At 41.6% G+C, this 11,269-nt stretch overlaps 2 protein-coding genes across 2 annotated transcripts; both read right to left on the bottom strand.

Moving 5' to 3' along the window:
• Window positions 1–5,310: 5,310 nt before the first annotated feature.
• LOC114175239 lies at window positions 5,311–7,854 on the bottom strand. Its single transcript, XM_028060008.1, has 8 exons — window positions 7,530–7,854; window positions 7,266–7,352; window positions 6,945–7,166; window positions 6,703–6,842; window positions 6,392–6,612; window positions 5,860–6,046; window positions 5,584–5,790; window positions 5,311–5,481 (listed from the first exon to the last, which is right to left on the bottom strand). Exons 1-8 carry the CDS (start codon window positions 7,852–7,854, stop codon window positions 5,311–5,313), a joined length of 1,560 nt encoding a protein of 519 aa, XP_027915809.1.
• A 45-nt stretch (window positions 7,855–7,899) lies between these two features.
• LOC114175240 lies at window positions 7,900–8,754 on the bottom strand. Its single transcript, XM_028060010.1, has 2 exons — window positions 8,666–8,754; window positions 7,900–8,581 (listed from the first exon to the last, which is right to left on the bottom strand). The coding sequence occupies exons 1-2, from the start codon at window positions 8,752–8,754 to the stop codon at window positions 7,900–7,902; spliced, it is 771 nt and encodes a 256-aa protein (XP_027915811.1).
• Between the last annotated feature and the right edge of the window lie 2,515 nt (window positions 8,755–11,269).

Consider the following 11,269-nt stretch of genomic DNA (forward strand, 5'->3'; position numbering starts at 1 on the left):
AATCCAAGTAAGATATATAATATGCTTTTTCTTTCTACACCACTTATTACTAATTGCACTGTCATACTATAGAGAAAAAAAAAGACTCGTTTTGACTAAAAGTTTAATTTTGTAAAAGTTCATTCCAAAATATGGATAATGATATTTTAACTTACTTTTTTTAATTCATTTTTAATTTACTATTTTAATCACTCTTCAATTATTTATTTTGTATTCTTTTAGTGATGTCATGTGATAATCTAAAGATAATTAAAGTGGTGGAAAAAGTAAGTAGGTAAAAAAAAGTGCAAAAATCTTTATCCCAAAATAATAAGATTTTAAATTATGAATCAGTGCTTACTCATCGATGCTTACACAGCAAAATCCCCAATCTATTTTACGTTCATAAACCCTAATTTCAAAAATTATTTTTTAATATTAAATCATATTTTTATTTGTTTGTGACATACTACTACTTTGATGTTTATAATCCTTCTCACTGTTTCAACACTCCCAACCATGCTAGGTCACTCTTCACTTAACGATGTTTACCACAACTTAACAAAAAGGGGCATCTATGATACATTTTAACAAAATTGGAGATCTAATTGAGACTTCTAAAAACAGAAGGACTAAATTGAGATTTTTGAACGAAAATGGAAACCAAAGACATAACTAAACCATTTTAAATTTATAATTTTATAACTTCATTAAATTTAAAATAATTTTCGTTAAATACCATAAATATTTGAAAAGATTTCGTCATCACAATCTCTTGTAATAAAATAATAGGCTTAATTACTCGAAACATAGTCAGTTTGGTTCCAAAATTTCAAAATGGTACTCACTTTTAAGTTTGTCTCAATTTAGTACCCAAATTCGTAATGTGCATCAATGTAGTACCCTTTGTTAAGTTTTTGCAAATGCCGTTAAGTACCTTGCTACGTGTCAGCCTCTCTTTTTTTATTTTTTAAAAAATTTTTAAAAAATTTTAAATTTTTTTTTGAATTTTTAAATTCTTTTTTTGAATTGTCACGTGTCAAATCCTTGATGTGACACGTGGCATTGTGAGTGACACATGGCAAGGTACCACCACGTGGCAACCAAGTATCATTGTCTTGATTTTAATTTAGTCCACACATGTGTATATTTGTTTCAATTTAGTACTCATATATGTTTATTTGTTTCAATTTAGTCTCTGCTCTATTTATTTGAATTTTTTTTTCAAATATATTTTTTTTTAAAATAGAGAAATATTGTATCTCTTTTAAGACAAAATTTATTATTTATATAAATGTTATATTGATACTTAATATAAATATTGTATCTCTTTTGGTAAATTTGTTATTCATGACTTTTACTATTAACTTTAATATAAATTTCAATACTTAATTTTATAAGTCATTTTTAATAACAAATATAAATATAATATTTATATAAATAATAAATTTGGTCTTAAGGGAGACACAATATTTCTCTATTTTGTAAAATAAATATTTGGACAAAATTGAAACAAATAGAGCGGCTACTAAATTGAAACAAATAAACATATATGGGTACTAAATTGAAACAAATAGACATATATGGGGACTAAGTTGAAATCAAGACAATGACACTTGGCAGTACCTTGGTTATACCTTGGCAGGTGTGATACCTTGCCATGTGTCACTAACAATGCCATGTGCAGATCAAGGATTTGACAGGTGGCAATTTTTAAAAAAAAAATTCAAAAAAAATTCAAAAATTCAAAAAAAATTCAAAAAACCAGAGGCTGCATGTGGCAAGGTACTTAACTGCGTTTGCGAAAACTTAACGGAAGGTACTACATTGATGCACATTACGAATTTGGGTACTAAATTGAGACAAACTTAAAAGTGGGTACCATTTTAAAATTTTGGAACCAAACTGGGTATGTTCCAAGTAATTAAATCTAAAATAATATGTGGTGACATTTATGAAAGGTGACAATGTAAATAACTAACTGTGTGACAAGAAAGTTAACCGTGACACTTGATTGGAATGATTCAATTGAAAAATTTAAAAATTTTGACTACTCAACGAATCACAAAAATTAAATGCTCCCAAATTTATTCGGAGCAAAACATTATTAAGCCTAGACATTTAAAATGAGGAAATGTAAATACTTGCAGCATATTGAAATCACGGTAAAACATATTTATTGTGGCTAACTAGTACAAAACTAATTCAAATCCTTTATTTAGTAAGAACTTAAATAGTTTAAGATAATATGTGTAACGTCCCATTTAATTAATAAACGTAATTAAAAGAAACGCCACACACAAATAGTACGATATAGCAGTTTTGGGGTCCTTAACCCAACCCCTACAAACTAGGCACACCACGATGCCGAAAGAAGACAATTTAAAAGTCTAACAAATACAGGTAGAGAAATAAAGCATATCGAGATACATGGGACAAAGCCCTAAAGAAACTAAGATCCAGCCCATGCAGATCATGCAGCGGAACCATCACCTCCCTGTTGTCCGCGGGTGTTCCTCGCATTTGCTCACATCAACAAGTTGATGATCATCGCAAAAGAAAGTACCACACAGCAGAACACACAACAAATAAGAGTAGGGTAAGCTAGAGCATAAAAGATTACATCCATACAATCAAATATATATTCGCCATACCATACACACATATCAACCAAGCATGTTATGACTTCTCAAACAATACACTAAGAGACGACTCGACTCATCCAGATACATACAATTTGGTCGAATTCAGCGGATGCTCGCACTTGTGGTGGATACCTTTGCTCACCCCCGAGCTATTTGTTACAAGTGTTACAATGAATCGATTTCCCTCACCACAACGTTAGCCCTTAATGAATTATAGGCCTCCTGCTACTCTCACCACAGGATTCAATCCACTCTAAATGAGACTAACTAACCCCTTAGAGTGTCAGGATGCACCCTTACCTTGAATCCTTACCAGACCATACAGATGGGGCACCACCATAGACACCCACTAACAAGGGCCATGCAATTACGTCCCGCCCACTGAAGCACGACCCTGAAGTCCCACCTAGGGATTCCAAGGGATTACGTACTGACCACTTACCAACAGATATAATCAGCCAAGAAATAAACATATACACCATGCATAGGAAATTCATACCAACATCCATAAACAACCCTCATGTATCACATGTCAAACCCATACCAACTTGTGTTACCAATCATGAGAAAACGTCTCCCCTCATATCAATATCATGCCACTGAATTACCAATCATCAATGCTCTTCGTAGTTCATGACAGTTTTGTAACCACATACGTATCTAACCCCTCATGTACATTCAACATAAGTTCATGCCAAACTCACCATTCATCACATGTAAGCCTCCCTTCATCATATATACTCAATCCCATCATGCCATCATACAGTAATCCAATTAATCACAGGCCAAACATCCAAGAATGGAAAAGAACGCCAAACTGGATCGCATTCTCGCCCAGCTCCTCGCTCAGGCGAGAGAGTCTCTCGCTCAGGCGAGAACGTGAAATCCTGGAACAGTGGCCTCTGCACGGTCTCGCTTCGGCGAGACCCTCCTCGCCTGGGCGAGAAGCTCGCTCACCCAAAATGACCTAGTCGCCTGGGCGACCCCTCGCGCGAGAATGCCTGGGCGAACCCCTGCTCATCTCGCCTGGGCGAGGCAAGCTCGCCTGGGCGAGATTATCAGTCCTCGCCCATTGTTCACTCGCATAATAGACGAAACCAGCCCAAACACATGCAATAATACATTTCACACACTCAGGGAAACATCTAGAACTATAAATCACGTGAATCATACCCAAACAATCATGACAACAACTATTTTGCAGAAACCCTAACTTCCCATACCTGAAAAAGGTTACACGAGGCTTCGACACGGGACCACGGAGCACAGCAGCTTGAGCGATGGACTTGTAAACAGGCGGATAAGTGGAACAGTAGGAAAATAAGATTATTTTCGAACCCTAAACGGTGGAATACGAAAAAGGGCTTTAGGGAGTAAGAGAAGTAGGTTTAGAATCACTTACATGGAGCAGAAAGTAGTACTGAAGCCTTGAGCGGACTGGTTCGAGACGGGAAAGCAAACCCTAGCAGAGCTCTAGTGGTACAGTAGAGAGAGACGGATGCGAATCTGTGAATGAATGAAAGTGGAAGCATTAGGGAAACCTGGTTTCAGCTTTATCCTTTGCGCGAGCTCCTTGGCCCATCAGATTTGGGCAGTCCTTTTTGTAAAAAGGGGGTACAAAAGAATAGGGCCTTACATTCTCCTCAACAACAAAATTTTCGACCTCGAAAATAAAGACTCACCAGGTAAACAGATGTGGATGTGATTTTCTCATGTCCTCCTCCAACTCCCAAGTAGAGTCACCCGTCCTCCGATCTCAAATGATTTTGACAAGACTGACCGTCTTCCCTCGACGTTGCTCAACTTTACTGTCCTTTAACGCGATGGGTGGTACTTCCACAGTGAGGTCCTCTCTGATCTGTATATCTTCAGCTTCTAACACGTGAGTCGGGTCAAACACATACTTCCTCAGCTGCGAGACGTGGAACACCGAATGGAGGTTTGTCAACTAAGGAGGCAAGGCTATCTCGTAAGCCACCGACCCACTCCTCCTCGTGATCTGGTAGGGACCAAGAAACTAGGGTGAAAGCTTCCTTGAGCGGAGAGCCCTTCCCACGCCCGTGGTTTGGGTCACCCTCAAGAACACATGATCGCCGACTGTGAACTCCAAGGGCCTCCTCCTACGATCTGCATAGGCCTTCTACCTACTCTAAGAACCCTGCATTTTGTTCCTCACCATCCTCACTTTCTCAATGGTGTTCTCTAACAATTCTGGTCCAACCAATACCGCTTCTCCATCCTGATACCAACAGAGAGGAGTCCTGCACCTCCTGCCATAAAGAGCCTCATATGGCGCCATTTGCCAATGCTCGCATGAAAGTTGTTGTTGTAGGTAAACTCGATCAAGGGTAACACCTCATCCCAAGCCCCTAGGTGATCCAATATACACGTCCGCAGCAAGTCCTCAAGTGACTGAATGGTCCTTTCTGATTGGCCATCAGTCTGGGAATGGTAGGCTGAGCTCATAGTCAACTTGGTCCCCAAAGCCTCTTGTAAGGTTTGCCAGAACCGGGATTTAAATCGTGGGTCTCTGTCGAAAACTATGCTCGAAGGTACTCCATGCAATCTCACGATCTCCTTAACGTATAGTTGGGCCAACTTGGCCATGGACATCCTCAAGTTCATCGCCAAGAAGTGGACACTCTTGGTCAATCGATCCACTATCACCCAAATGGTGTCATGTCCTCTAAAAGTCCATGGCAGATGGGTCACAAAATCCATGGAGATGTTGTCCCATTTCCACACTGGTATCTATCTCCAAAGGCTGTAGAATCCCACTAGGCCTCTGGTGCTCCACCTTCGCCTTCTGACAGGTCAGACAGGCTGATACAAAAAGGGCCACATCCTTCTTCATCCCCTGCCACCAGAAGGTATCCTTGAGGTCCTGATACATCTTATTCATGCTAGGATGCAAGCTAAGACGACTTTTGTGTCTTTCCTCAAGGATCAACTTCTTCACTTCTGCATCAGTAGGTACACAGATTCTACCCTGAAATCTCAGTATACCATCATTACCCAAGGCAAAGTCTCTAACCTCATCCGACCCAAGTTGTTCTCTGACTCGGTTTAGACTGGCATCCAACAACTGCCTCTCTCTGACTGAGTCCAAAAAGTCACTAGATATAGTAAGGGTACTACATCTAATGGACTCAGATCTCAACTCTACCTATAGCTTCATGTCTCAGAATTTCTCGAATAGCTTCACTTCCTTAATCATAAGATGCGCAGTGTGTACCATCTTCCTACTCAAGGCATCTGCTACAACATTGGCCTTCCCCGGATGATATAGCAGCTCAAAATTGTAGTCTTTCAAGAATTCCATCCATCTCCTCTGCCTTATGCTCAGCTCTTTCTGGTCAAACAAATACTTGAGGCTCTTATGATCGCTGAACACACAGAACTGAGCACGATAGAGATAGTGCCTTCAGATCTTTAAGGCAAATACTATCGCTGCCAACTCCAGGTCATGAATGGGATAGTTACGCTCATGCACCTTAAGTTGTCTCGAAGCGTTCGCCACCGCCTTCTTCTCTTGCATCAGAACACAACCGAGCCCAAGATGAGATGCGTCACAGTAGACTTCAAACGGTTTCTCCACATGCAAAATTACCAATATAGGAGCACTCGTCAACCTTCTCTTTAGCTCCTGAAAATTCTTCTCACACTTGTCCGTCCAAGTGAAAGGTTGGTCCTTCCGAGTAAGCAAAGTCAGAGGTGCCGCTATCTTGGAGAATCCCTCTATAAATCTCCTATAGTAGCCTGCTAACCCCACAAAGCTCCTGATCTCTATGGCAGACTTAGGACTTTCCCACTTAACCACCGCCTCAATCTTCGTTGGATCCACTACAATGCTTTGTGCAGATATCACATGGCCCAGAAACTGCACTTCGTCCATCCAGAACTCGCATTTAGATAGCTTAGCATACAACTGCTTTTCCCTCATAACGCCAAGCACTAATCTCAGGTGTTCAGCATGCTCCTCCTGAGTCTTAGAATAGATAAGGATGTCGTCTATGAAGACTACGACAAACTTATCTAGGAAGGGCCAGAAGATCCTGTTCATGTAGTCCATAAACACCGCCGGAGCGTGGGTCACACCAAAAGGCATAACCACATACTCGTAGTGACCATATCTGGACCTAAAGGCCGTTTTCTCTACATCATCAGCCTTTATCAAAATCTGATGGTATCTCGACCGCAGATCAATCTTCAAGAACACTAATGACCCATGTAGCTGATCCATCAAGTCGTCGATTCTCGGGAGATGGTACTTATTCTTGATTGTCATTTTGTTCAACTGTCTGTAGTCCACACACAGACATGAACTCTCATCCTTCTTCTTCACTAACAGCATTGGTGCTTCCCAAGGTGAAGTGTTGGATCGTATAAACTGCTTCGCCGTTAGCTCCTCAATTTGTTTCTTAACTTCAACCAACTCCGCCGGAGCCATGCAGTATGGAGCCATTGATACCGGACCCGTCCCCGGCACTAGATCGATAAAGAACTCCACCTCTCTGTGGGGAGGTAACCCTGACACTTCTTCTGGGAACACATCCTCAAATTCTTGCACAATCGGTATAACTGGCGTCCCCTACTCTTTCTCTACCTCTAGATGTGTGAAGATTATGTAACATTGTGCACCCCCTCGTAGTTCATTCACAACCCCTTGAGATGATAACAACTCAGGTTCCTCTGAGTTGGGAAAAAGCAGCTTCTTCTCTCGACAATCTATAAGAATGCGATTGGCAGATAGCCAATCCATCCCCAAGATCACCTCCAACTCCTGTAGAGATAAGCAGATCAAATTCACCTTGTATATGCGTCCCTCTACCTCCACTAGACACCTAGCACATAAGGACGACGTCCTGACCAAACCCGACGCCGGAATAGACACCGCAAGCTCACATTGTAGCTCGCGCACCTGCAGACCCAGATGTTCCACACAAGCAATTGACACAAAGGAGTGTGTCGCTCCAGAATCATACAACACACACAAAGATTCACCCGTAATCACACATCGACCCATAACAAGGTTACTTGAGCCTGCCGCTTTCGCTCTTGTCATGGCATACACTCTGTCTGTCGCCTGAGGCCTATTGTTTCTGTCTCTCTGCTGGTGCTGGTGAGGAGTCTGAATTGGAGGACGTGTTGCTGCTCTAGCAAGGTTGGGACAATCCTTCCCAAAGTGGCCTTCCTTGCCACAGTTGTTGCACCTACGGTAACCCTCCATGCATGGGCAAGCACTCCTCAAGTGAGGACCTCCACAAATGTAACACTACACCCGACCCTGCTGAGGAGAGAAACTCCTAGACCCCTGAGACTGGTGGTGAGGTCTGTCATACGGTGTCCTCCGCTCCTCATGTCTGGGCTTGGACCCAGATGGTCCGCCAATCCTCTGAGACGGTTGTGGCTGCTGTGGGCGCTGGCTTTCCACCTCACGTTTCATCTTCTCCATCACCCTAGACTTCTCCACCAGAGCGGTAAAGTCTTTGATTGACAAAGGAGCCACCGTCAAGCAAATATCACCGCGAAGTCCATTCTCGAACTTCCTGCATCGCCACTTCTCATCAAGTGGCAGGGTGTAGAAACGGCTGAGGTGCTTGAATCTCTCAACATACTCTGTCACAGTCTTCCCTCCCTGGGTCAACTGGAGGAACTTCACCTCCTTGACGTACCGAATACTGTTTGGAAAGTACTCGGAGAGGAATCTCTCCCTGAATGCCTCCCACGTCACTGGCTCCTCTCTCTCCTCAAGGATGGATTTGGTGCTGATCCACCAATGTTCTGCCTCTCCCGTGAGCATATACACAAAGAACGCCAATTTGTTCTCCGCGGAGCACATCTTTGCATCATAGATGCGCTCCAGGTCCTTCAGCCATTGGTCTGCGGCGTCAGGACTAGTCTTGCCGTCAAACTTCGCCAGGTGATACTTCAGAAAGTCTTCCAAGCTCCACTCCCTGACTACAGGTCGTGGTTTAGGACCAAACACAGGGGCAGCCGCCCTGTTCTCCACCAGCTGGCGGAGGGCCTCCATATGTTGCCGATGAGCATCCTCAGCAGCTACTCTTGCAACCTCCATTTGCTGCATCACTACCTGTTGCTGCTCAAGCGACGCCGCCTCTCGCTGCATAGATGCCTCATGCTACTGCATCATCGCAGTACTCTGCTGCATCATAGCCGCTACCATGGCTTCATAGCTCTTACGATGTTCGGTGCATGGCCCTGGGAGGATTGAGTGTTCCTACGGTGAGGTGCCATAGCTCACTAGAACATAGAAAATCACTTTGTTAGCCTTGGTAAGACAGGATTTTAACTAAACACTCATAGACACACAAAGAAAGCTAAGCGGACAATCCAAGTCCACAAACCTAAGGAATGACCGCTCTAATACCATAAATGTACGTCCCATTTAATCAATAAACGTAATTAAAAGAAACGCCACACACAAATAGTACGATATAGCAGTTTTGGGGTCCTTAACGCAACCCCTACAAACTAGGCACACCACGATGCCGAAAGAAGACAGTTTAAAAGTCTAACAAATACAGGTAGAGAAATAAAGCATATCGAGATACATGGGACAAAGCCCTAAAGAAACTAAGATCCAGCCCATGCAGATCATGCAGTGAAACCATCACCTCCTTGTTGTTCGCGGGTGTTCCTTACATCTGCTCACATCAACAAGTTGATGATCATCGCAAAAGAAAGTACCACACAACAGAACACACAACAAATAAAAGTAGGTTAAGCTAGAGCATAAAAGATTACATCCATACAATCAAATATATATTCGCCATACCATACACACATATCAACCAAGCATCTTATGACTTCTCAAACAATACACTAAGACACAACTCGACTCATCCAGATATATACAATCTGGTTGGATTCAGCGGATGCTCGCACTTGTGGTGGATACCTCTGCTCACCCCCGAGCTATTTGTTACAAGTGTTACAATGAATCAATTTCCCTCACCACAACGTTAGCCCTTAATGAATTATAGGCCTCCTGCTACTCTCACCACAGGAGTCAGTCCGCTCTAAATGAGACTAACTAACCCCTTAGAGTGTCAGGATGCACCCTTACCTTGAATCCTTACCATACCATACAGATGGGGCACCACCATAGACACCCACTAACAAGGGCCATGGAATTACGTTCTGACCACTGAAGTATGACCCTGAAGTCCCACCTAGGGATTCCAAGGGATTACGTATTGACCATTTACCAACATGTATAATCAGCCAAGAAATAAACATATACACCATGCATAAGAAATTCATACCAACATCCATAAACAACCCTCATATATCACATGTCAAACCCATACCAACTCGTGTTACCATTCATGAGAAAACATCTCCCCTCATATCAATATCATGCCACTGAATTACCAATCATCAATGCTCTCCGTAGTTCATGACAGTTTTGTGGCCACATACGTATCCAACCCCTCATGTACATTCAACATAAGTTCATGCCAAACTCACCATTCATCACATGTAAGCCTCCCTTCATCATATATGCCCAATCCCATCATGCCTTCATACAGTAATCCAATTAATCATAGACCAAACATCCAAGAACGGAAAAGAACGCCAAATACATGCAATAATACATTTCACACACTTAGGGAAACATCCAGAACTATAAATCACGTGAATCATACCCAAACAATCATGATAACAACTATTTTGCAGAAACCCTAACTTCCCATACCTGAAAGGGGTTACACGAGGCTTCGACACGGGACCACGGAGCACAGCAGCTCGAGCGATGGACTTGTAAACTGGCGGAACAACGAATCAGTAGGAAAATAAGAATATTTTCGAACCCTAAACGATGGAATACGAAAAAGGGCTTTAGGGAGTAAGGGCAGTAGGTTTAGAATCACTTACATGGAGCAGAAAGTAGTACTGAAGCCTTGAGCGGACTGGTTCGAGACGAGAAAGTTAACCCTAGCAGAGCTCTAGTGGTACAGTAGAGAGAGACGATTGCGAATCTGTGAATGAATGAAAGTGGAAGCGTTAGGGCAACCTAGTTTTAGTTTTATCCTTTGGGCCAACTCTTTGGCCCATCAGATTTGGGCAGCCCTTTTTGTAAAAAGGGAGTACAAAAGAATAGGGCCTTACAATATGCATCTATAAATATGCATAATTAGATGTATACGAATTCATCTAGTTATTTAAATTATTTTTATGATTTTTATTCCTACTTCCTTATTTTGTCTTGTGTTTTGAATAAAAATGAAAATAATTATTCAAATAGATGAATGCACCACATTATCTAAATTTATTCATAATTGTTATCTCAACAATTTTGCTAACACCAATTAAAACACGAATATAGTCACAAATTATGTTGTCATTCAAAGATCATTAAAAACAATCTTAACTTTCTCCTTAGACAAAGATGTCTGATCCCTCAATTATTCTAGAAGGCACGAATGTAGTTGTTACCTTTTTACTTCTTACCACTATGAGATCTAGGAAATTCATAAAAAATTAATTATTAATAGAATATAAGAAATGAGGGGTTGAGACTACCTTAGGAGAGTTCTTTAATAAATCTTAAACAAGAAACAATGTGAACCTAAGTGGTTTAGAGCACTTAATTATGTTGAAGGGACTTGGGTTCAAGT

The sequence above is a fragment of the Vigna unguiculata genome, chromosome 3, assembly GCF_004118075.2.
Source record: "Vigna unguiculata cultivar IT97K-499-35 chromosome 3, ASM411807v1, whole genome shotgun sequence".
NCBI lineage: Eukaryota > Viridiplantae > Streptophyta > Magnoliopsida > Fabales > Fabaceae > Vigna > Vigna unguiculata.

Coding starts and splice junctions, on each gene's coding strand:
- LOC114175239 (XM_028060008.1), bottom strand. CDS start 7,854: ATGGAGGGTTACCGTAGGTGCAACAACTGTGGCAAGGAAGGCCACTTT. Junction 7,353..7,529: donor GCAGGTGCGCGAGCTACAAT/GTGAGCTTGCGG, acceptor GCATTCTTATAG/ATTGTCGAGAGAAGAAGCTG. Junction 5,791..5,859: donor ATGCCTTGAGTAGGAAGATG/GTACACACTGCG, acceptor ATGAAGCTATAG/GTAGAGTTGAGATCTGAGTC.
- LOC114175240 (XM_028060010.1), bottom strand. CDS start 8,754: ATGCAGCGAGAGGCGGCGTCGCTTGAGCAGCAACAGGTAGTGATGCAG. Junction 8,582..8,665: donor GCTGCTGAGGATGCTCATCG/GCAACATATGGA, acceptor ACCTGTAGTCAG/GGAGTGGAGCTTGGAAGACT.